Below are 24,859 nucleotides of genomic sequence, written 5' to 3' on the forward strand. Positions count from 1 at the left end.
GTTCCCCTGCCCATCGTTTCAAATCCTCTTGCACTGGTTGGTTGGTCTTCTTCTGTTGCGACCTGCCGAGCGCTCTGAACATGTTCATACAATCCGTTTGCCGGGATCTGTCGAGTTTCGTCACATTCATCAGGTCGAATATACCCGGCTCGCCTTTCGCGATGACGCCTTGATGCACCAGCTCCTTGCCGTGGCGGCCTTCCACCTTGCTTACCTCAACCCAAGCCAGAGACATGCATATTTGACATGAGGTCTGCAACAAAGCCGCTCGAGGTATCAGCTCTCGGCTGGTGCACCTCACACCCGAAGTCAGCCACGCCTGTTTCGTAGCCGGCGTTCTCTTAGGAATTGGTTCATTCGCTTCACTGGCAGTATTTCACGACGACCAAGACGGCCCCAAACCCACCCTAGAGGACCTCGTCGACATTTTCCACGTTCTACGCGGCATGTACGCTGTTTTGAAGCCGTCAGTGGACGTCATTCATCAAGGTCGCCTGGCACCGCTATTCGAGCCACGGCAGTACTCAAGACAACCCACGGTCCGGTTGCAGCAACTGCTGGATAACCTACACGAACTAGAACGACACTTTGGATGATGCCATTTGCATGATCCTAGGTCAAGCCACATTGTTGAGCGAGCAATTCTTGACCACATTACTTGTGTCGAACACGCTGTTAAATACGCCCCCACGCCATATGAATGGCGGGTTGTCACATCATCGCGAGTTCTCCTCTCACATGGATTTCTGCTACTGCTGGCGGATTTAGACGAGGTTGCACTTGCTGTGACTGCTCGATACTGTGTTCTATTGCATGAAGCGCACTCGGTCGCTTGGTTCACCAGCGGCTGGGGCCGCAGCGTACTGGAAGACATCGAAGCAACGGTGAGCAGACGCGCAACCAACACGGCGCAGCGTTGCGATCTTCTATCCTGGCCTTTGAGTAGAGTGTTGGGTTGATGGCGGCCCTGGTTATTCGAGGTAATGCATGGTGGATGCTCACTAGGCTCTGGTGATTGGGGTTATGGGCAGATAATGCCGAGGGTCACTCTCGTGGTTCTACGAAAGTAACATGAGACCCTACTCAGACTTACTCGATACCTGACGTTGACGAGAATTAAATAAATGCATGTAGTTACCATGATTTACAGCATCGGGTTTTATGTATTTATTAGTGTGTTCTTTGATCCTGTGTACGACAGAGATGTCGCTGAAAAAAAAGAAAATAAATGCATGCCAAGACAAAATGATGGGTTTCCTCAAGTGCCCATCTGGTTCACCTTATCCAATCTTCCAAGGTAGTGCCTAGAAGAGTAATAGCAGAATGCGGTCAAATTGTCCACCTGGAGCCTCATCCCATCTTCCTGGGCTTCAATCACAGTGAAAATCTCGAAACACGACCTGGAGTCCCTCTGCATCAGCAACTGCAAAAATCCCAATGACCGGCCCAACAAAGTCTGGATCTGTCATATCCAACGTATCAACAACGGCGAGTCTTATCCAAGACCTTTCCGGTTCGGAGTTGAGAGCGTACATCAGGTGAAACTCTTGCTCCGTGTACTTCATCAGCAATGAGACATTCCCGGGAACTCTTGCCAAAGCGTGTCGAGTTGTCTTAGAAACCTCCTGGGCCTTGTTCTTCTCTTCAAAGACAATGCTGGTATCGGAGGCGTCGAAAAAGATGCGAAAGTGTCGATGTTCATCCTTGTAGTAAGCCAGGCCGCTTTTGAGATTGCCAGATGCCCAGGCGTCGGAAATGTTGGCAACCACAACGCCGCTTGATCCCCGCAACAATCTCTGCCTCTTTCCAACAAACGAAGGAGAGGCTCCAGGGTCAGAGAGATCTACAGAGGTCGCTGTTAGTGTGATACTGGAGCTACGTGCATCGAAGTTGTAGTGACCGAAAAGAGCATCTCGGATGTAGACATAGTCCACGCCTGGTTCCACAGAGAGTGAAGAGCTTTCATCGTTGCGATTCGCAGCATCGGGGCTTAACTTGACGGTTGCCAAGGTTGGCCATTCACCCTCCCATCCAGCACGTGTCAGGAATGTTTCCCGGCTCATGGCATACCTCCCCTGCATGTCCTTTCGGACGCCCAGACACACAGCCCACCACATGCCATCATAGTCTTGAAACAGATCACCGTGGCCAGTGTGTTGGATATACTCATCGGTATCTCGTGCAGTAAGGACAGGATTGTGAGGACACGGCTCGTAGGGGCCCCAGATGCTTCTTGACCGAGCCATGGTGATCATGTGTGTCACATGGGTACCATCTTCAGCAATGAGCAGGTAGTACCACCCATTGCGTTTGTAAATGTGCGGACCTTCGGGGTAAACGCCTCCGGTACCTCTCCAGATAGTTCGCTCCTCTGACAAGGCCCTGCCAGTTTCGATATCAATTTCGAAGCAGTTAATGCGAGTCCATGGCCCAGGGGTCGCGGATCCCGTGATGTATGTCGCGCCGTATTCGAAAAAGAGGTCTGGATCGATGCCGACGAAGTCAAAGTAGACGGGGTCGCTCCAGGTGCTCCTCCAAATGTCTGTGGTAGAGATAACGAAGTTGTGCTTATCTACCGCTCCAGTCTCCCTCTGGAAAACGGCGTTGGTGCACACAATGTAAAAAGTTCCATCATGGTGTCTAATTGTCGGAGCGTACAACCCAGCGGTGGCTGGAAGAATCTTGCCTCCTGTTGATGGACTTGGGGCAGAGAGTCTCGTTGATGACTTTGCGAGGCTTAACTGGGTTTGTCTATTAATTGCGTTGCCTGTTTGCGACGGTTAGTATCGAGAACAGAGAAAAGGGGCAATGCAACTGACCGATGTGCTTCCATGACGAAAGATCCTCAGAGGCGTAAATGGGGAGCCCCGGAAACAAGTGAAAAGAGGATGTGACGAGAAAGTACCAGCCGGAGACACTGACGATGGAAGGATCCGGAGCAAAGCCCGGTATAATGGGGTTGATTGCACGTGGCGTCGACATTAGGACCCAGGCAGTTTAGACGTCCGCCGTGGGCGATGCGTGTCAAGGGGGTCATGGGATAGAGTTGGACGACTTATAGTTCCTCTGTACGAAGATCATGATGGTGTCATTCCCCGCAATCTTCAGTGGTGAGAACAAGAGATGGGTTGGTCGAGACGATGTCCAGGGAGAGGTTCTTGCCGAAGTATGAAAGCAAGCGTTCGCTTGAGGTGCTGCATTTAGTTACGCTCTCCAATTCCGCCTCCAACCGCTGGCCCTAGCGAGGTTTAGCTGTCGGGAAACCGTCGGGAAACGACTCGTGATGGAGGGTTGCAACCCGAACCCGCGTACTCGGCTTGTCGGAGAACCTGTCGGAAAACCCCAGTAGCGTTCGGCCTCCTCTTCAATCGACAGGGCTCTTTTCCCATGATCCTCATCTGCTTCCCCGCAGACTGGCCTTGACAGGGTCACATCTGCTCGGTTCGTCCCTCAACCATGAGTCAATCGCAGAGGAGCACCAGGCTCTAATCATGTGGGCTCAGTGGGAGGACAATGTAGAGAGGAACAGAGGGGCCGATCCTTCAGATGGCTGACGGGTAGCCTACAAGCTGGAAGCCTCAGTGCCCCGTCAACCAAGGGATTCAATGCAGCTACCTCAATGTCGTTTGTCCTTCACGACCAAGTTGCAAAGACATGTCGAATTTTTCTGATACTTACCCTATTCCTGCTCGTCAGGGCAGCGTTTTGGTCAATTGCCGGGGTCTAGTCAAGCAACCAACAGTGGTGCTGATCACACGACCCCTCTTCGCGAATGGGCATCTACTCGCACTCTTTTCTCGCGAGTTTTCCTTCTCAAGTTTGTTCGGAAAGATGTCCGTCTGGTCATAACTTGATGGAGCTTTTGACCTCGGGATATCATGGACCGAGACTAATGTCTTCAGCTATCCCTACATACCAACAGAATCACTGCGACGGCTTGGCATATCATCAAAATGAACCCGATGGACTGGTCTGGACGTCCCATCGTCGCATGGGGAAGCACCCGAACCCCACCAGCCGCTCAAGCGCTAACAGTTTGCAACCACCATACCCCGTGGGTCGCATCCCCGGATCGACACCCCAGGCCAGAGTCAGCCCATCCAGAATTGGGCTAGCGAGGCCTATACTACTGTTCGGAGAGGCTCTAGACGTCAACTACAAAAAGAGGCAAAGAGCCTGCATTCTCGGAACCTCTGTTCACCAACTCAGGCTACCATCCCCATCTCCACCATGGCCAACAACTCGGAGCCCAAGCCCTCGGCCGAAAAGGCCACCAACACCACTATCGAGCACGACGATCAAGTCGAAGCTCCCATCAAGCCTAGTGAAATCGTTGAAGATGCCGTCGCCAAGGGCCAGGTCACCTCCGGCTACGAGACGCTGACCAACTGGCAAACCGTCAAGAAGTTCAAGCTCGTCAGCCTGATCTGTTTCTTGGCCGCCTTCAGTGCTGCTACTGACGGATACCAAGTCGCGTAAGTAACTCTACACAATGCTCTTGGTGTAGATGTACGGCCGCTAACTTTCCTATAGCATGAGCGCTAGTATCATAGCCAACAAAGGTTTCGTTCGAGAATTCGCGACCAAAGTCGACGCCGAGGGTAAACAGTATCTCGACGCTCCCATCATCAGCGCCTGGGGTGCTTGTATGAGCGTTGGCCAAATCATTGGCCAGACGACAGTGTCTTTCATCAATGCCAGGTTTGGCCGAAAGGTTGGCCTGTACTGGCTCTGGTTCGTCCTCCTTACAAGCGTGCTGGCCGAGACATTGGCCAGGAACTGGGGAGTGTGGCTGGTGGCAAAGATGCTGGCCGGATACGGGGTCGGCTGTCTCCAGGCGACTGTGCTCGGATACATCAGCGAAGTCGCCCCTGTTCGGATCCGAGGTGGCCTCCTGATGTGTTATAGCTTCTGGTGGACTCTCGGATCCTTCCTCACTCACGTCGCTCTTCAACGCATGAGCAAGCTTCACCCCTACAACTGGCTCACCCCTATCTACACACAATGGGGTCAAATCGGCCTCATGCTCATTATCTACCTCATCCTTCCAGAGTCTCCGGCTTGGCTTGCTACTGTCGGGCGAGAGGAACAAGCCAAGAAGGTTCTTACTTGGCTCCATCGCGGCGTCGAGGATTATGATGTGGACCACCAGTATCACCTCCTCGAACTAGCCATCGAGCATGAGCAAACTGTTGCTGCAGAGCAGCGCAGGGAGAGTTGGACTTCCATCTTCCGCGGAACTGACGGCCGTCGGACCCTGACTGCCCTGTGGACGATTATGACACAGCAGTTTACTGGTCTTGCGCTCTTTGGCACCTTCGGTACCTACTTCTTCCAGCAGGCCGGTCTTTCAGATCCTTTCTCCATTAAGGCCATCACGACGTCTCTCCAGATTGTCACGGTCGTCGCCGCAGTCTTCCTGGTTGATTGGCTTGGCCGACGTCTGATGGCTTGTATCGCGACAACCATGATGTGGGTGACATGTGTTGTTGTCGGCATCCTTGGAGTTGCCCCTCAAGTTGGAGCTACTACATATATCTTTGTCCTATTCACATGCTTCTGGAGTAAGTCATGCTCATTTTTCTTTGCGTTTGTCACGATGCTAATTCCGTGTGCCAGACATTGGTATTGCTGCCAACGGTGCTGCTGGCTGGGGCTTTGTTGGCGAGATCTCTTCACAGCGCCTTCGTCCTTACACATCGGGCTTTGCTGCCTCTGCCAACTCTCTCGGGGGACTCATCATGTCTGTTCTTACACCGTACATGGTGAATGCCAATAAGTGGAACTGGGGCTTCAAGACTGGCTTCTTCTACGCTGGCATTGGCCTTCCATTCGTTATCGGAATGTGGTTCTTGATCCCTGAAGTCGCTGGGTAAGTCTTTAGAACACTTTGACAAAGTTCAGAGCTAACAAGAATTACTAGTCGATCGGCTGCCGAATTGGACGAACTCTTTGAACGAAAGGTCAAGCCCTGGCGATTCCACAAGACCGAGACGGCAACCCAGCGCCTGGTCAAGTACGAACAAGACCAGTAATTCGGTTTCCCACCTCGCTACACGGTGACGGCTCCCTTTTTGGAAAGCCGAATGCTGGAATTTCTGTGCGTGTCCCGCTGTTCCCTGCAGTGTCTCTTGGGGGATCGTGGGTGGGATGTCTGCAGCTGTTTGAAGATGGTATCTCAGCCGCAAGATAATCACAGGTTTTGGTGGGAGAGGAAAGCAGCAATGGCAAATCGACCGAGTTTTCCCTTTCAATTGTCGTTTATCCAGATTTGATGTTCTATGTACAATATTCGTTCGATAAAGCATGTTCCAAGAATCGTAAGGCACCAGTCATGACCTTGACTGTTACTTGTGTCAATTTCCATCACGAAACAGGTGAGATAATTCACTGTGCGGTTCGTAAAGCAAGGCCAAAAGTATGATTAGACAGTGGGCCATCCACTGGACCAGTTGATTGTGTTCCAGCCAAAGACCTTCTGTCCATCGCCGTAGCCAATCCTTGTGTCCACATAGTGATAGTAGAGGACCTGTATATTCATGTTAGCAACAAAACAGCTGGTAGAGCAGTTTGCATTGTCAAAGAACACTTACCGTGCCATGAGTAGGGTCGTTATACACGCCCTGTCCTCCAGGTCCGTAGACCCAACCGTGGGACTCAAGCACAACAGTACCGCCTCCCTTGGTGCAAGACTTGCCACTCTTGTCAACGAAACCACTGGTGGCAGAGCTGGATCTGCAGACCATGATCTTATACTCCTGACCAGCAGCAGGCCTGTCCTTGTCAAAGCCACAGCACTTGCCCTTTGAAAAGAACATGTAGTAATAGTTGCCATGCTTGAACATGTAGGGGGCCTCAACGGCTGTTGTCACAGGCTCATAGATGACGTTGGACGAGCCCGCTCCGCTGGAGATGGTGGTGGGAGTACTCTTCATGGGTACGGTGAACAGGCCCTTCCAGAAGCTGCCAAAGTACATGCGCCAGGTGTTTCCATCCTTGAAGAGGTTTGAATCGATGGCGTTATAAGCCTTAGTACCATCAGAGCGAATGCCTGTAGCTCCCACGTCGGTCCAGGTGCCCACATCCATGGACGATGATCGGGCTAGGCCGATAGCAGAGTTCTGCTTTCCGAACTCACTAACTGTGTAGTAAAGATAGTAAACGTTGCCGATCTGTATAACATCCGGGGCCTATTAGAGGTCAGACATCTGCTCCATAGGTGTAGCCTTCAGATGGGTAAGTACAAACCCAGAGGTCTTGGTTTCCAGGCAGGTTGATCTTGGAGCCCTGAGGAAGTGCGGCACCCTTGTAGGTCCATGGTCCCTCGATCGACGGCGCGGTGTGAACAGCAATGCGTCCACCGGTGGAAAAGCGGAAATATGTGCCATCGGAGCGTCGAATGATGGTGGGATCGTGTGAGTCGTTGCACACTCCCGAGCAAGCCTTGGGGTTGGCATAGCCGGAGACTAGGCCAGCTGACAGAGTCAGGCCAGAGAGGAAGGAGAACAACTTGACCATTTTGACAGCGAGCTACCAAACCAGGCTAGAATTGGACTATGGGGTACCCTAGTAGAGGCCCAATCTCATTGCTTCTGGCTTAGGGGGAACCAGTTCCCTCATATATCTCCAGTCATTTCGAGTGCCAGATAGTGGTCGGATCTCGGCACGTCCTCAGGCACTTTCAGCCTCTCACGATGAGACCGGCACCGACGGAGAATCCGTTAAGTCGTGTGGTTATTAGGGAATGACCTAAAACGGCACTCCTCTTGTACGATCCTGTAATCTACGGGCAGGGCTGTCTAACGTGATGGAGCAAAGACCTCCGTCCGATACGATTGGAGGAAACAAGTGGCCGCGAATCGTCCGGAAACCATAAATGGCCAGTTCGCCGCCATCCACACGATTTGTGGAGATGCGGTTCCATCTTTACCACTTGACCCCTACAAGCGCGTCGGTAGACTGGGCTCCCTCTACGGAAAAACAATTTCACACGTGCTATCAGTAGCCATCGATGTCTGGAAGTATAGAAGCTTGAACAACTTGTCCGGCACATAAGCGCCGAGGTCCGTCCTTTGGGGCTTTCTCCGACCAGACGAGGGCGCTCTTTCGTTTTGATAAGGCGATGTAATCCGGAGAATGGATGTAAAGTTAAAACTCGCATGTTGAATATTATATAGGGAGTTGGTGAACATGGTCATTTTGTACAACCGGACCCGACCTAACGTTGGCCAGTTTTTCATGGGTCTACCGGCATTCTCGGAAGCACTTTGGACCCATACCCAAGAAAAGTTTCGTATATCCCGGAGCTCGAGAAATGTAAACGGAGAATTCTAGCTCGCTCAATCGTGCATCTACGAGTGAGGTAGTTGACATCTGTCCTCCTTTGCCCAACGAAGGATAGAGACTGGTAAGTCTGGCCGTGAACTCACCACACCTTCATTACGGTTATCATCCCAATAGCTTGACCGAGCCAGAAGGAACCGTGTTTGTAATTTCAATGTCACAGGTGACGGGAAATGGCGTACCAGAGATTAACTACAGACCTACAATTCATTATTGCTCTGTATGAACTTTGACATAGGGAAGGCATAGAATTAGGTACCTTGACCGTGTAAACCGTCTACTCGACGAGGTTGGCAAGGAATCTGGATTGTGATACGATAGAACTCGGTATTAAACTCGTGTCTCATGATAGGAAGTTGCTTTAATGCTCTGATACCGAGATTTATGATGCTAGTCGATGGACGGCTGGAATGCGGCCATTAAGGACTATGTCTCGGTGCACTAATTGCGCAAGGATTGGTAGTCTAATACTGTGCCTTCTTAAATTAAGTTCTGTTGCTTTGAATTGTTTATTACGTATTGGAAGTGAGCTATGTGGAATCCTTTCGCAGCATTCCTTCTACTCCGTAGGCTTCACATCATTCGGTACAGTGGTAGAGCGGTTAACTGATTTGTAGAATGACAGGAGAAAAAGAGTCACTCGGTATTTTCCGAGAAGTTCCTCGATGCTTGTATCTCGCTTGGGGGTCATCGTTATGGAAGGATACCATCTCGGCAACTGGAATATGGGAGTTGCCGGTATCTACTCCGTACGCTATGAATTTATTGATCCAATCCGATGATTGCCCATGACAAGAATATAGCCGCAACTAGCCGAGCGGCAGAAGCGGGTTCGCGGCTTTGTCAGCCATGCCGCCCGATCTCGGCGGCTTGGACGGAATTCTGTCCCCTGTAACTACAGGGTTTGCAAAAGCTGCTTAGTGCATCGAAGTACCAGGGATGATGGATCGAGCAAGTAGAAAGATGTAATAAATAATAAAAGTAGTATATTTAAAGAGAGTAAAACTATACTGCTCTTATTCTTATTAGGTGCTATAAAGGTTATGCTAATTGTATATTTGTACATGTATATAAATTGAGAAGAATGAATAAAGGAAACGTATCAAGAGTCCTGGTCTTCTGTATGAATAAATGAATTATTTCATTACTAGGTATTCTAATGCTCTACTGTTTCTATTTTTTGCCAATAATCTCAGCTGCCTGCAGGGCTGTTGCGTAGAGAACAACCTGGATATTTCCAGAGATAGACTGAGGGATAATAGATGCGTCAACGACACGCAGGTTCTGAACGCCCAAGACCTTCAAGTCCTTATCAACGACACGGCCCATGGCGGCGGTGCCCATGGGGTGGAAGATGCCACTGATTTAATGTTACAAATGTCTCCAAAACAATAAAGGCCTTTGATATCACAACTTACGTTAGTCCAGCCCGGATACGAGCATCGATTTCCTCATCAGTTGAAGCTGTAGTTAGGGGCTTGTCGCCAAGTTCTCCGCTGATGATTTCTCGGCCAACAATGGTCTTGTTGCTTGTGAGCAGTTCGATATCATGCTTCACAGCTTCCCTCATGGCATAGCGATCAACTTCAGTGCCCATAAAGTTGGCATTGATAAGGGGTGCGTGTTTGATCTTGGAGGATGAAAGACTAATTTGGCCACGAGACTGATCGATGACCAGTACTGTCATGCTTATCACAGCGGAGCCATCTTGAGATGCACCAGCGTACTGAATGGTATGGGTAGCCATGGCACGCTCCTGGTTAAGAAGGGGATGCGTCTTCGGATTGGGCTTCTTGCCCGTATCCTTCTCGATTGCCTTGGCCAAACCATCCTTGGGCACGTCGACAGTGGTTACAAAGTCGAGGTACAGGCCGAGACCGTACTGCGGTTGCTTGAAAAGAGGGTTTCCAGACTCAATAGCCCACCCCTTGGAAGGGTCCTTCAGTCCCCATGCTGTAACAAAGACGGCGTGGTCATGCAGGTTCTGACCAACTTTGGGAAGATCCAACTGAACCTTGATACCGTGCTTTTGTAGCTGCTCCTTGGGACCGAGACCAGAGAGCATAAGAATTTGTGGCGTACGGTAAGCGCCAGCAGAGAGAATAACCTCCTTGCCGCGGATCTGGGTACCGTTGGCGAGCTGTACGCCCTGAGCCACCACCTGGCCCTTAGGAGACTTTTGAGTGATGACCTTCTGAACCAGCGTCTCGGTCAATACAGTCGCCTTGTCGATTGGGAACACTAGGGAGCTCTGCTGGCGGCGGCCGTGGTTGCGGTTCTCTTGCATCTCGCCGATACCCATGGGATTGCCGCGGTTGTGGTCAAAATCCGGGGCGGGGCTAATACCGAGCTCTTCCCACGACTCGATAAGGGGCTTACGCATGGGAAAGGTGCGGTTTAGGGAGCTGATGGATTGAACTTTCATGTTACCCTCAAAGCCATGCTGACTCTTCTCCGTGTCCTGGGTGAAAAAGGACTCAGTCTGCTTCATGTAGGGCAGGAGACCCTCGTAACTCCACCTCTCATCACCGACAGCTTTGGCCCAGAGGTCGTAGTCAACGGAGTGCCCACGAACCCAGGCAGCTACGAAAACCAGTGAGCAGATTGGCTAGTTTAAAACTTTGCGAAACTCACCTCCGTTGATAAGTGTGCCACCACCCAAGCCCTTGCCCGCGTTGGAAGGGATAGATCGACCGTTAAGATGCGTCTGGGGGACAGACGCATAGCTCCAGTCAAAGTCGCCGCCTTGACCGTTGGTTGAGTTAGGCCAGACGATATCCTGCCGAACGTTGGCGTTGATGCCCGCCTCAATGACTAGGATCTTGAGATCCGGATCCTTCTCGAGGAGTTCATGGACCAAGACCGAGCCACATAGGCCGGCACCAACGACGATGTAATCCCAGAGCATTGTGGACTGATGCTCGTTCCGGCTGTTGACTAGTGGTGGTACCGAGGTGGGGAGATATCAGGGTATGGTGAAAGATCTGCACGTTCGAGTTCAGCAAGAGGAAACCCAAGATATATCTACTCTCGCAACGGTAGCATTGCTGCGCGAAATCGCATGTAGGCCGGATCGCTCGGGCTGCTTAACCGATTGCAAGCATGAGAGAGCACCATGGCGCGGTCATCTCCACTGCCCAAGGCTCAATTTCCGAGACATTCATGATCCGGAAATGCCATGCAGGGTTCACTACTCGAGGCTTCCAGGTTGAACGGCTCCCAGGTCTCCTTCGCAAGTGGCCAAGGGTGAGAAGAACTGGAACTAAAAACGGTGACCGGCCCGTCAGCTTCCTTCGTCTTGCTCGCTACGAAGCGATCCATGGATGAGGTCTTGAGCAATCAGCTGAGGCATTATTGCCCATGTCTCCTAGTATACGCGTACCCCGTCGGAACAAGGACACGCTCTGAGCACTTCGGATGCAGAAGGATTCATAAAATTTGTACTAACCGGCCTTAATACCGGATTTATCGAGGCGACCGTCTGCAAGGGACGGTTTCATCCATGCAGAATCCCTGGGATGTCTAAATTACTGATTTCGCCATCGCCATATGTTATCGTTCCTTCGGGATTCCCCAGACTCCGCGGGCATCAGCTGATCCGGGTGTTGCTCCCGGATCCCCTGCCAAGGCTCTATTCGTCCCATCTGGGGGATGATCTGCCGAAGGTCTGTGTTGGTTCGGTGATCTGTCATCCTTGCTAACCCCCGTTCTCGCTAGGTATGAAGGCATCAGGGGTTGTCCCATGAAAGGAGGATAGCCGAGCCCACCCTCATCGACTCTTTCTGGCGACATGCAGAACTCTAAAACTGTATTGCTGATTACCAACCACCTGGTGGGATTATAAGATCCAAGGTAAAGGTTCCTGGTGACGAACCTTGACAGTGTGGTTCGCCAAGGCCGGGACATGAGTCTGCATAGGGAAATTCCGACGGTTTGCCACCTGTTGGTTGTTGGTTCCCAGGTCTGAATAGGGTTGCAGTGGAAATTTCTTTTGCAAGAATCCTCTCGATCCTTCCTTCAAGGGGGAGGAGAGGGAGTTGCAAGTTTGCGGCCGATGAAAAGATGTGGGTGGTAATTCTGTCCGAAGAGGATGGCATCGCCATGTATTTTGAGTCGAGTCTGAATCTTCTTCATTGCCAACAGCGTTGATCCCACAACGTTGAACCAACAGTCACCATGACAGCCCTGAATATGTTGGCGCGATCGGTATCAGGGCCGCCCTTCAAAGAAAAGTTCCCTCCTTTGTCACCCGAAGGAAAGGGGCTTCTCGCGGCTGTGGGAGCCATGTGGGTTCTTGCAACCGCTTGGACGGGCATGCGGATCATCTCGAGGAACATGAGAAAGTCGGCGTATTATGCTGAAGATCACCTCTACTTTATTGGCTTCGTAAGTCTGTCAACTATGGATGATTGTCCTCACAATCTAACAGGCACTTGCCTAGGCCTTGTTCAATGGCTTGTGCATCACCTACGTGCTTGGTATGGCCGTCTCTGGAGTATCTTCCGGGGAGAAAAGCTAATAGATCACAGCCATCTGTGTAGGAGGAGCGGGAAACGATATTGGCCGTCTGTCCGAACATCACATGTACCACTATACTCGAATTTCAATCGCCAACCAGACCATGTACGCCGCAACGCTTTGCTTCATCAAGATCAGTCTGGTTGCTATGATCCAACGTGTCTTCGCCGCCTCCACGTCCGTCACCCTTCGTATTGCTAGCTGGGCGACCATTGTGGTCATTACTTGCTGGGCTCTTTACACGATTCTCCTCGGCTTCTTCATTTGCTTGCCTGTAGGGGCAACTTGGGGGGCTGCCACTCCTACGAGCTGTGGAAACCAGACTGTTGCATACTCAGCGGTGGCAGTCATTGACATCATTTCCGAGGTGATGATCGTTGCTCTCCCCATGAGGCTACTGTCTGGACTACATATCGCGAGACCACACAAGATCGGACTCTTTCTCGTTTTTGGCGCCGGAATCGTGTAAGTTATGACTGATCACATCTTTTTCCTCCTATCAAGCTGATACGATCTATTGCAGCACAATTGTCTTCTCCTGTGTCCGCCTTAAATATGCCCTAAACATCGACTTCGACAATGTCACCAAGTCCTTCGCCGTTGCATCCGTTTCCTCCATCCTACAAGCAGGAGTTGCCCTCATGGTGGCAAGCTCCCCGATCCTCCGACCCGTCTTCGATCGAACCATTCTCCACTGGCTCGGCGTCTCTGTTCGTAGCACCGGCAGGAATACCGGTAGCAATCCTACAGGCGGGCCCTCTGCATCTCGCCATCACGCATCCGCTGGCTACCACGATGCAAGCCGAATAAGCCATCACAAGGGATTCAGGCAGATGACGGATAGCGAGGAGCACTTGGCCTGGGAGCTAAGAGACATGCAAGGGAAAGGCGGCGCGCAACGGACTACAATAAAAGCTCAAACCACACTGTCTGATAATAGCAGCGACAGGCGGTCTAGAGCGGAGAGTCCTAGCCACGGGCAGATTATAGTTACACAGGAGACCATTGTCGGGTAGAGCAGTTACGGTTCTTGTTTCTTACACTCGTTATGGGAGGAGAGGTAACTGAACGAAGAATATCCAGGTCATGTTTAAGATGTTACTTTTTTTTTTTCAACCGAATGGAAGAAAGAACAAGGATAACTTCTCTCATGGGTAGTCGGCCCTCGCCTTGCTAATAGCATTGACCAGATTTTGCCCAGATGCGAAGCCAGTGCCCTCCTCGCCAACTCCGCTTAGAACGCCGTACAAATAAGGGGTCCCGTCATGCTCAAGCCAGAGCGGGCCTCCTGACTGACCCGGAATTCCGTCTGCATCTGTCTCTAGGGGGCCGCCCGGGGCACAATCAGCACATCGAACCACCGAGATACCCTCTTGGCGATAAGGCTTTGACGACCCCTTGTCGCCTGGGTATCCCACATGGAGCTAGTACATGTTAGAAATGAGCCTTGACCAAGCAATTTGCCAGTGGAAAGAAATGTTTGGGGGCTCTCACAAAGATTGGTTTCTTCTTTTGAGCATCACAATCGATGGTTGTGGCTCCAAGGTACCCAAACGAGTCACCCAAGCGATCAGCTAGGATGAAGATGGCCCAATCCTCCATCTGGAAGCAAGGCCCACCACCTTGGTCTATATCAATTATTTCAACAGAATCGGAGCCCCCGGCTCTCTCACCATCAAAATACATGGGTTGAAAGCGCGTGGTGACGCCCTCAGGTGGAACACAATGCTTGGCCGTAGCAACATGCCTAGGGCCGACCAGGGCAGCACTACAGCTCCCACCGTCAGATCCAGAGATTCTGCCTATGGCGCTGTAGGGGTATTGTTGAGAGCCCCATAGAACACGATCATCGGGCCCAATGATGGCTCGAATCTTGAGAGGATCGGTAATGTTGGACGGCTTGGGACTTTGGCCGCCAAAAGGTTTGAGGTCTTCTCTAGACAAGGTCTTGACCTTAGGAACCGGGGATTCCGAGTTTCCTGCATGATTGGTCATGGATAGACCCCCTGAGCGGCGTTGGATGGGATTGTTGGTGGGAATGGCCAAGCTAGTTCCCCCGAAGGCAAGGATGGCCGCCGCGATGAAAGATGTGATAGGAGCCATTTTCAGGGCTCCTGTACAACTGACTTTCGAATGCTATTAGAGTGCTGTTCGTATCTTATTGTAGATAGGAGCCTTCTGAGAGCCCTTTGAACTTATATAAGAGACTAAGGATGACACAGCCCCCAGAAGGATCCGAGTTTCATCCTTATTGCAACATGCCCTAAAAAGCGTATCATCAGCACTAACAATCCTTTGGAAGATATTTCTCCAGAGATCTTCAGTCGAAGGAACAGCTCTTGCCCTGTGAGGCGTTTCATGAGCTCTGCTTGGACCGTGAAAGCTCCGTGTGATTAGCGCGCAGTGACGGCATCTCACTGATACCACCCTATGTATTCTAATCATAGCAAACAGCCTTGTGATCTACCTAAATCTTATTTCAGGTAAGCCAGCTGGGCTTACTTTGCATATATAGCAGGGCTCAAGGTCACTGTATCTGCACGCTATCCTAGTCTCCTGGATATCCTCTACCGCGACCCTTCTGCGTTTCAGGGAAGTGGACGGCGGGTTTTGGCAGATCCCAAATCATAGGAGCATTTATTCATACCTGTGTAGATACAGTTATTACCCATGCCAGATTAGAAATGGGATGTATTATTCCATATCTGATCACTCCTACACCGGAATTCTAGTTAAATAAAGTTGACATGGACAGAGATGCATCAAAATACCTTCTCTAAGCTTCTGGCTTCTGACCATGGACCTTTCTCACCCAGTAAAACGGATGGTACTTTTTGTTGTTCCGGAGCTCTCGTCGAAGCTGTGCACAGTACATGCGGACATCGTCCATCGTCCAGCCAAGAAGTTGGCTTGCCATGTACAAGATATAACCATCAAGGTCCTGCTCAAGGGCAGCATGTACAAACTGGCCGATTTCCTTGTTCTTTGGGTCCTTCGGCCACCCGCTAATGGGCACCTATCCAAGCCTCTATTAGCATTCTTACTGTTGTTGATAGGGGTACACTTACCTTTCGGTTGTCGATGTGGATATTAATAAAGCCAGATTCCTCCATGCACTTCCGTTGCACGTCGTCCTCTAGAATTGTGAACGTCTGGCCCATCTTCTTTCCGCCCTCAATGAAGAATTTTCCCCATTCGTGCATGGCACTGTCTTCTGTTACAGTACCGTCATCACTCTGCATCATCGCCGAGGCTTCTAGGCTTTCAGTCCAGCCGCCTGGCTTACAGGCTTTGTATGCCTGGTTGATCAGGAACGACCAGTCTTTAATGCTTCCGTAGAGGAAACGCATGTGTACAAAATCCACGGAGTTTGGCTCGAATGCCCACTCCTGACTGCAGTCATCGATCTCGCTGCAGACGTATGGTTAGTTGTTTTGCCGATATAACAGTGAGGAAACCATTGTAGAATGCAAAGGCTGCAGTCACGTACAATTTTAGGTTGGGTGGAATCCAAGAAGGTTGGATAGGCGAGATGTCTGTTCCAATAACCTCCGTGTTAGGGAACTCGTCGGCAAAGTCGCTGTTCTCGGGTCATTCAAGGGTTCGGTGCAGCGAGAAGTAATGTTCTGGTACATTGCCCAGATGCCTACACGTTCGGCCCTATTAATCATATGTATATGCATCACCCGCTCTAGGGTTACCTAACCTGTCCCAGTTCCAATATCCACGACTTTCTACCACTGATATTAGCTAGAAGGTTGTCTCAGGTCATCGTCGGCGCACCTGAATATCCTTCTCCAAGGGAGCCAGATAGAGTTTGCCGTCAAACACAAGGGACAGGAAGTGGTGGCTGTTTGGTCAACACACACGTCTCTGGGACAAATATGGACGTGAACTCACACAATGTCCATCGACTCGTTCTGCTTTTCGTCATTGGATGCCCTCATAATCCCGGTTAGAAGTTGTCGTGGGACTCCGCTCTCAGATCATGTACCAATATCTTGCGTTCCCTCTCTCCGAGTGGAATGTCCTGCCATTAATAGTACGGTATTGAAGGATGCTTGAGGTCAGTGATTCTGTCGACTCCGGGGGGTTGGACCCAAGGGCCGAGTCTGCATCGGCACCGCCCTCTTCAGGTTCCTATAGCCATCCGAGACTTAGTGAAGCCCCTATTTAGTTGATAGGTGAAAATACCTCAGCAAGTTGCTCCCAGTGTTGCACTGGATGCAGTGGTTGAGTCGGAGCGGTTGGGGCGTCTGTCGTGGGACTAGCGGAGTCTCGTTCGCTTGCCATGATGCGTAACTTCAACGTATTTCTATGATATGATAGACCGTAAGAAACAGAGCGAAGAAGAGAAGACAGCAGCGACGTACCGAAGCGCCTCTTTAATGCTCACCTGTTAACCTCAAGGATGCTCCAATTTGCTCAACTGCAGAAGACAAAAGTGGGCAGTATGTATGCTCATGCAACCTTGAACGAATGATATCGCACAGACCCTTACTCTCATCATTTCTCAGTTTCAGTTGGTAGGAGGCCTTACTTGCCATCATACCATTCGACAACAACTCGGTTGGGGAACCGCCTGATGTCCAAAGCGAAGCGGGGTTTGTTCTCGCGTGTTGAGCCCGTTATGCATAGTGAGGAATTATTTGCAAAGTTGAGCTCTGCAGGCGAGTAACATGCCAGTTGTACGAATGCCGAGGTTGGATCACTAGCCAGTCAGTGTCCTCAATCCCCCGCTGTTGTATGTGTCAAGAATAGTCAGTGAGACGTGGACTTTGATAGATTGACAAGGGGATCATGCGGTGATGACGCAAAGCGAGTTCTACTTAATTGGTTCTTGAATGTGACTATCGAGAGAAATCTTCGAGAATAACAACCACCAAGACTTGCTACGAGGGATAGGTTCGTTGTTCATACCGCATACGCTTCACCTCTCATAGCCAGAGAGAATCAGGACGCGGTTCCCAGGACGTAACGGCGTGAAAACACAATTCTAGGAGTAGAGAAGCCAAGGCCTATAGCATCGTCGAAGAATATAGAATGATAGCTTCCACACTTGCTAAGGAGAACAAAGGTAACAGAGGGTCAGCCGAGTGCCTACAAAAGGTAGCCATTTATGCGTTAAACTAAATCTCAGATATAAGCAGGATGCCACAGTCGGCAATTTACTTGTTTGGCGAGAGTTCTGTTGTCTTTAGTTAACGTCCCACGGTCCACGACTATATGGATAACAGTGAAATGCATATTTCCCACTAGGAGCACTAATGATTGGATGCAGCATCGCAAGAACTACGGTGCACCACGTGTATCAGTTGTATAAACCCGCCTCTTATGGGCAGAAGGACACTACGAGCATCGTTTCAAGAACCACCTATAAACGCAGGTGTGTAGAAATGCTAATAAGCGAAACCTTTATGAAATTAAGAGCTGCAGAACCTTCTCCGCAACTGGAAGGATACTAGAGTTGAAAGAACATCGTTCGAGAGAAATTACTTGAGATTCCTACGAAAGTAATGTACATAGAAGCAGCTCCCCTACCAAATCCTCATCAACACAGTCTTTCAATCACGCCACAGACCCCTGGGCCCAGAAAACCCCACGACCGTTGGTTCCAACGTAAACTTGACCTGCATTGTTGCCGCTGCCCTCCAGCCTGCAAGAGTCAATAGCTCCAAACGTAATAGAGCCCTGAATATCACTCCAAGTCTTGCCCTGGTCAGCACTGCCGTACAGCTTAGCCCCAGCAGAGGCAGTGCCGAACGCATACACATTCCAGGTGCTACCCGAGCCACGGCCGAGGGCGACCTGATACGTGTTCGACAAAGAAGATGAGACCTTGCTAAAGGAGCTTCCAAAGTCGGTGCTGTGGAAGATTCCAGCGTCCGTGGACACCCAAACGTCTCCAGCCTTGGTAGGATGCACAGCAATGTCACGGATTGACTGAACAGAGCTGAGCGAGCCGCCCTGGCTAAAGCTTGACCCCTGGTTGCTGGAGACATAGAGGGTAGAACCGGAGGCAGCGTAGAAGTACTTGTTGTTGCGCTTATCGCTAGCGATGACAGCTCCTGATGGCACGCTAGAGACAGAAGTAAAGGTACCCTGATTTTGAGATCGGAGGACGCCCTGGTTGCCAGAAGACCAGATAATTACATCTGCATCCGCAGAATAAGCGATGGAGCCACCAGACTGGGAGGTCGAGGCTCCGTTGTGGACGTTCCAGGAGGCACCTCCGTTGTTGGAAATAGCAACCTGCCGTGTGCCTTGAGTGTTGCCCACTCGGACCACGTTTTCAACCTTGTTGCCGGCGTAGTCAACGCCCACTGCTCCAGTGAACATGGGGTTATCCCAAGCCGACTGAGGAGCTGTGCTGAGAGAAGTCTTGGTCGCAAACGTGAAGCCACTGTCGTCGCCAACACCCACCAAGAGCTCGCTACCTCCAGGGGCAGACTTGAGTTCCAGCACCGCAAACTCCTCAATGCCATCAGCCAGTGACTGGATGCTAATTTTCTGGTTAGAATCCCACTTTGTGAGGTCATGTCCACCGTAGACGGTCAAGCCTGTTCCGTAAAGCCAGTGGTTGCTGTCAAAGGGGTCGATGGCCAGAGCCTCAATCATCCACCCCAAGCGCTTCGTGTCGATCGAGATAAAGTTCTTGTAGATCCATGGAGCCTTTGGCGTAGAAATTTCATAGTTGTACTCCAAGCTGCCACTCGAACCATAGGCCCACAGCTTCGACCAAGTCTTGCCCGAGTCGGTAGATCGGAAGATCTGGGCATCGGGATACCACGAGTTGAGTGACGCAACAATCAGGGTTCCAGGCTTTTGAAGGTCAACATCCAGGCCACCGAAGCCAAAGTAGATATCGCCAGGTGGAGTGATGTCCTTCCAGGTTCCAGCCGAGATGTCGTACCGGTAGACGGCACCAGAACCGCCATCATAAGGGCCAGTGCCATCGCTATAAGAGAGGTACAGAGCCTTCTCCTCAGGCTGAAGCTTAGCCTTGTGTGGGAAGTACTTCCCGGGTTGGTTGGGGACAGCACTCCAAGTCTGGCCTGCATTGGTCGACACATAAACGGACGCGGTCTTGTTATCGGCAGTACCGACAAAGATCCTCGAAGTTGCACCATTAAGAGTGGATGAAGTCGAGTCAAAGGTGACAAAGGTGAGACCTTGCAAGTCGTTGTTATATCCAGACGAATCGTTGGGATCCGGGGCAAAGGTTCCGACGTTGGTGAAAGACGTAACCTTGCTGAAGCTGACACCACCGTCGGTACTCTTCCAGAGACCCTTGCCGCTACGGGCGCCGAAATAGATGATTTTGGAGTTCTTGGGGTCTACTGCGAGACGCTCGCCCATTCCTCGGCCTGGCATGTTACCACCAACCTTGAAAGGGAGGTCGGTAAAGCTCCAGGTCGCACCCTTGTCGGAACTCCGTCCAATGGCACCATTGTTTGGGTCCCTATTCACTTTACATTAACTAGGTGTACTATGCCACATTTTATTTGTCACTTACCAGTCATTGGTATACATGCCAACGGCTGTGTAGACCTTGTTGGGGTCTGAGGGATCGAGGGCCAAGGCATCAATACCCCAGCGGTTCCTATACGAGTGTTAATATTGACTCTCTAAACAAGAACGTGAGTCCACCCATACCACTTAGAGTTGGTGGCGGTAGTATCCGTCACAGGTGTCCAAGAATCATCCGAGTTGAGCCGGTAGAGGCCGCCAATGTCGGTCCGCGCATAGGCGACGCCCTTGGCCTTTGGATGGAACTCAATGCCAGGAACGAAGCCCCCGCCACCGCCGATGCGAACATTCTTCCAGTCGAGTGCTGCCAATACAACACTCGCGGAACCGAGTATGAGGGAGAGGACCTTCATGGTTGAAGGCTGAAGAGCCGATAGATGCAGAACAGATGGTTTGATGGACACAACTATGGGAGAACAACGCCGTGGAGAGAGGATATATATAAAACAAGTTCATGACACCACCTCCGTGATCAATTAGCATAGACTCCTACCCTTGTGGCCATGTTTCGGATAGTAGGCACTGACTTGGGGGATTAGGCTCGGGCTGAGACCCAAAGCTGGCCAAGCTCCGTGATTTGATCGTGGGTTCGGACGAAATTACAGGGCCAATCTTCCCACCTAATTAAATCTTGACAAATGGATAGATCTCCTGATGCAGCACATACGGGATGAAATACCTTGTCGAGCCACGGGCATATCCTCCGGCTACCCCTTCAAGCAGTCGCCTCTGGGTCTCATGAGTTTATACTCTTGGCCCTGAGGCGAATAGTGATCCCATCATCGTCACCAGACTCGACAAGGTTACATCAGTGTCAATTTCGGGACATTTTCCTTTCAACATGGTCCGAAGCTCCCGCAATCCCAAGTCGATCTCGGCAGTCCGTCAAGCAACTTGCCACCAATCATTCAAGAAATTCACCGTCACAGCTGGTGGCTAAATGGAGTAGAAGAAGCAACTTAGGCTAAGATCTTAAGTTCCAGTAGCAAGTTTGACACGAGATTGCCAGGGTTAACTTTAATACCCACACCTCGCGCCAAGCCGTTTCGAGTAGAGGATCAATGGATCTGATAATTAGAACGAATGAGCCGAGAACTTAATTTTCGGCGTTGTCGGTCTCGTAGAGACCCCGATGCCTCTGGTTAAATAGGGACAACGTCTAGAATTGGGCCTTGGCATCAGGCACCTCCTGACAGCCTTACCAGCTAGTGGTTGGCTCACAATGGAACAAGCTGAGGTTGAAGGATATCGGCAGGCGGGGAAATGTACCACCCACTCCTAGAGTCAAAATATATGAGGAGCAACATGTATCACATAGGTAGGTAGGTAGGTAGGTAGGTAGGTACGTTTACTCGAACACTAAGAGAAGAATTCTGTATTTAGCCGGTGGCACTCGACGCTTTCATTAACGTAGAGACCCCACCTTTGGCCACCACCCCCCTTTGGCCAGTGGAAATTGCCTCAACACCAAAATTCACATATTACGTAAATTAGCTATTTCTTAACGAAAAATAATGCAATTAATTCAGTTAAACCTAGAATATACTATATAGACCTTACTCTTTCCTCTCTATTGCTTTAATAGAATTCTCTTATAATTTAGGCGCCTCATAGTCGCGGTATTTTATAGGTGCTTTTGCCGCCTTATAATAAGCGTATGTAATTTCCTCGATGTACGTAAACCTCTCATTAGGGTCATAATCAACGGCCTTCTTACTGGTAGGCTTCTATGACTCTAGTTTATCCTCTAGGAAGTTAATTCTTTGCCTCTAGCTAGTGATAATATTATTTAAATGAGTGATTTGCTTAGTGTTCTGGTTGATTAGATATCGGGCTTTACGTTTAATACCGCTATCGCTATTCTGGGCCTGATCTAGCTGTCTTTTAATATCCCTTTTGTTCTTTGGTATATAGAGATTATCGTGAGATAGTGATTTTTGCTTTTTTGGTGTTAATGGTATTAAATCTGGCGGGGGAGGGCGCTTAGTATTAATAGCTTGCTTTATTGGCTTCTTAATGTCGATAGGATAAATTCCTAAGCCCTGGAATAAGTGTTGGATGTTCCTCTCGTTTAGGGCTTTCTTTCGAGCTATCTTATAAGAGTGTATGAAGCGTCGTTTTTGAATGGGAGACTTAGCTGCGAAGGTGGCATATTTCTTAGTCTCTTAGTAAAAAAATCGCTTAAGAACCGCAAAGATATTAACATTGAGAGGTTATGTGGTATAAGATGAGTATAGCGGCAAGTAGAGAAGCTATACTTTATTTAACTAAGCTAAGAATATTATCTCTACTGTTATATAAGAGCTGTGGCTGTTGAGAATAAGGAGTCGCTATTTCCCGGGAGTAGGCTCTGTTTCTGGTAGAAATACCTCGATAAACTATTTCCTGAAGATTAGGCTATTTGACCAGCCTGTAGGTGTGCAGTTGTATTTCTAATCTGGCCACGGAGGGTCAAACTACTGGCCCTGAAGGTTCTGACCGGTGAAAATCACCACCGGCGTCGTATTGGTGCTATAAGCTGAAATATACTTGATTATCGAGACCCAGGTACGAGAATCGCTCGCTGAGATGGTTGCGAAGGATGTAAAGGAAGTCCCTATGACTCTTCTGGCCTTAGTCTTCCCTTTAGTAACTCTATGTTTGTTGATATTATGTAATGTGGTCTAGTTGATATCCTTATTGTCGATTTGGTGCTCTAGGAGTTAAAAAAAGCGCTATAATTGCTCCTTTGTAGTCTTATTCGCTTGTATGGCGTCTATAGGTCGTGATGGCTTTATTTTGATGTCTTTATGGCGCGCAATAAAGCGGTTAACCCAGTTATGGCTAACGTATTCGTCTTGTCTATCGTGCTTGAGTATGAGGTCTGTAAACTTGCGTATATTTGCCTTGCTTTGGCCGCGGCCAGTAGCTTCTTCGTTTAAAATCTAACTAACTAGATTCTTCTCTTGGTGCGGATTTAACTTTTGAGCTAGAATTTAAGTATTATGAGCGTTAGTGCCGCCTTTTTTGCGGTTGCGAAGACTCCTGCGTGAGATAGTATGCGTCGAAGTAACTTATATGAGTGGAGCGTGTTTGAGGTCTTTGAGAGCGCAAGAAATTTAATATTTATATTCTTTATCTATTTCTGATTATTATGATATATTTTTAAGCTTCATATGATATAAAATGACAATTCTATGGCTGACTTAATTATTCGCATTGCCAAGCATGAAGTCTATGATGATGTGGCTAAAGGGGGGTGATGGCCAAAGGTGGGGTCCCTACGTTACCCCTCAACAGCAGCAATCCCTTTGTCATCCCTGGCGAGTTCAGCCTGATTATAGTCTTCGTCATTTAAGGGCAGCTGTAAATGAACCGCCGTGATGGGGGCTGCCGCAATGGTCAAATCATCGTCACTTTCCAAGGCCAACACATGTCCACCCGAGTCCCGATTTTCCGAGATGAAATGCAGGTGATCACCGGCAACACTAACCCCCTGCATAAACGCGGGTGACCTGAAGCCAATAATCGTGCCCCGGACCTGCTCGAACGAGTGGGAGACCTGCCGCTTCCCGAGCTCGGCAAGCCTCTCACCGGGAGACTTCTGGCCGCCAACGGTACGGACCGTTACTGCCTTGAAGGCACCGTCTACCCTGAAAGCCACATAGTGGTTTTTGGTCCCCGGAAGAAGCTGTGACAGGATCTGTGCCAACGTGTCTTTGTCCTGCAGGGGCCTCGAGATCGTAGCTGTGGGTTCAAAGCGAGTAACCATAGCGAAAGGAGCCAATTGCTCTGCGCATGCAGTGCTATCAACAGCAACAACTGAGCCATCGGGTTTCATGTCGTAGATGACCCCATCGAGGATGATCATTTCGCCCACCATGTGTCGGAACGTGCCGAGACCGTGATCGCCGCGCGCGATGAGGTCTGAGATGGTGATGCCAGTCTCGGCGACGCCATCCATGAGAGCTGAGACTACAGAGTATTGAAAGAGCTGATTGGACGACATGTTGGGTGTAACCTTGAAAGGAGGTAGGGTGTGAAGGTGAAGGGGAAGAACTGGCGGAGAGACGCTTCGTTCGGGAATCAGGCAAAGTCAGGGTATATGAACTAGCCAATAAGGAGTATGCTAGATACGTCATCGAAGAGGTGGTACGTTTGGACTGGCGGCATCAAGTTGTTCCCACTTGATACTTGATAAAACAATGCGATAGGCACGTACAATGATATATCACTTCAACCAAGAGTACACATAACATCATTTCACCTGGGATCAGTTAGAAATATTGATTTAACTAATATGCAAGTTAGATGCTGTGCTTTTGCCAACCCAAATCCTCCTCGCCCGCTAGGAAGAATTCGGCGACTTGCCAAATCGGGAGGGCTCTCTACGCCATCATCATTCCTTTGACTCAAAATCGAATGAGAATCGAATGAAAATCGAACCAAATTTCAATCAAATTCATTTCTAATGTCCATACTTAACTAG

The 24,859-nt window shown here is 49.9% G+C and overlaps 8 protein-coding genes and 1 pseudogene across 9 annotated transcripts, besides 1 other annotated feature; 2 read left to right on the forward strand and 7 right to left on the reverse strand.

The window, feature by feature from the left end:
* Positions 1 to 1,370: 1,370 nt before the first annotated feature.
* Positions 1,371 to 2,982, reverse strand: NCS54_01420900 (GH43-C2 domain-containing protein; the record flags this gene model as incomplete). The annotated part of the gene is made up of 2 exons (XM_053159368.1): positions 1,371 to 2,767; positions 2,820 to 2,982. The coding sequence occupies 2 exons, from the start codon at positions 2,980 to 2,982 to the stop codon at positions 1,371 to 1,373; spliced, it is 1,560 nt and encodes a 519-aa protein (XP_053015343.1).
* Positions 2,983 to 4,230: 1,248 nt separating this feature from the next.
* Positions 4,231 to 6,035, forward strand: NCS54_01421000 (MFS domain-containing protein; the record flags this gene model as incomplete). Its single annotated transcript, XM_053159369.1, has 4 exons — positions 4,231 to 4,475; positions 4,534 to 5,564; positions 5,620 to 5,872; positions 5,924 to 6,035. The coding sequence occupies 4 exons, from the start codon at positions 4,231 to 4,233 to the stop codon at positions 6,033 to 6,035; spliced, it is 1,641 nt and encodes a 546-aa protein (XP_053015344.1).
* A 389-nt stretch (positions 6,036 to 6,424) lies between these two features.
* NCS54_01421100 (Arabinan endo-1,5-alpha-L-arabinosidase) lies at positions 6,425 to 7,518 on the reverse strand (the record flags this gene model as incomplete). The annotated part of the gene is made up of 3 exons (XM_053159370.1): positions 6,425 to 6,529; positions 6,594 to 7,190; positions 7,249 to 7,518. 3 exons carry the CDS (start codon positions 7,516 to 7,518, stop codon positions 6,425 to 6,427), a joined length of 972 nt encoding a protein of 323 aa, XP_053015345.1.
* A 1,998-nt stretch (positions 7,519 to 9,516) lies between these two features.
* On the reverse strand, positions 9,517 to 11,251 carry NCS54_01421200 (Hypothetical protein; the record flags this gene model as incomplete). Its single annotated transcript, XM_053159371.1, has 3 exons — positions 9,517 to 9,703; positions 9,762 to 10,926; positions 10,978 to 11,251. The coding sequence occupies 3 exons, from the start codon at positions 11,249 to 11,251 to the stop codon at positions 9,517 to 9,519; spliced, it is 1,626 nt and encodes a 541-aa protein (XP_053015346.1).
* A 1,268-nt stretch (positions 11,252 to 12,519) lies between these two features.
* Positions 12,520 to 13,877, forward strand: NCS54_01421300 (Hypothetical protein; the record flags this gene model as incomplete). The annotated part of the gene is made up of 4 exons (XM_053159372.1): positions 12,520 to 12,729; positions 12,785 to 12,821; positions 12,873 to 13,326; positions 13,385 to 13,877. 4 exons carry the CDS (start codon positions 12,520 to 12,522, stop codon positions 13,875 to 13,877), a joined length of 1,194 nt encoding a protein of 397 aa, XP_053015347.1.
* A 132-nt stretch (positions 13,878 to 14,009) lies between these two features.
* Positions 14,010 to 14,964, reverse strand: NCS54_01421400 (Serine protease; the record flags this gene model as incomplete). Its single annotated transcript, XM_053159373.1, has 2 exons — positions 14,010 to 14,285; positions 14,356 to 14,964. The coding sequence occupies 2 exons, from the start codon at positions 14,962 to 14,964 to the stop codon at positions 14,010 to 14,012; spliced, it is 885 nt and encodes a 294-aa protein (XP_053015348.1).
* Positions 14,965 to 15,637: 673 nt separating this feature from the next.
* NCS54_01421500 lies at positions 15,638 to 17,523 on the reverse strand (annotated as a pseudogene). The gene is made up of 10 exons: positions 17,402 to 17,523; positions 17,056 to 17,242; positions 16,856 to 17,001; positions 16,762 to 16,803; positions 16,645 to 16,711; positions 16,568 to 16,595; positions 16,512 to 16,521; positions 16,352 to 16,441; positions 15,930 to 16,272; positions 15,638 to 15,877 (listed from the first exon to the last, which is right to left on the reverse strand).
* Positions 15,638 to 17,523: a sequence feature.
* A 906-nt stretch (positions 17,524 to 18,429) lies between these two features.
* On the reverse strand, positions 18,430 to 20,744 carry NCS54_01421600 (Hypothetical protein; the record flags this gene model as incomplete). The annotated part of the gene is made up of 3 exons (XM_053159374.1): positions 18,430 to 20,323; positions 20,378 to 20,464; positions 20,518 to 20,744. 3 exons carry the CDS (start codon positions 20,742 to 20,744, stop codon positions 18,430 to 18,432), a joined length of 2,208 nt encoding a protein of 735 aa, XP_053015349.1.
* Positions 20,745 to 23,656: 2,912 nt separating this feature from the next.
* NCS54_01421700 (Alpha-acetolactate decarboxylase) lies at positions 23,657 to 24,379 on the reverse strand (the record flags this gene model as incomplete). The annotated part of the gene is made up of 1 exon (XM_053159375.1): positions 23,657 to 24,379. One exon carries the CDS (start codon positions 24,377 to 24,379, stop codon positions 23,657 to 23,659), a length of 723 nt encoding a protein of 240 aa, XP_053015350.1.
* Positions 24,380 to 24,859: the final 480 nt, after the last annotated feature.

The sequence above is a fragment of the Fusarium falciforme genome, chromosome 12 (genome assembly GCF_026873545.1).
Source record: "Fusarium falciforme chromosome 12, complete sequence".
NCBI classification, from domain to species: Eukaryota; Fungi; Ascomycota; class Sordariomycetes; order Hypocreales; family Nectriaceae; genus Fusarium; species Fusarium falciforme.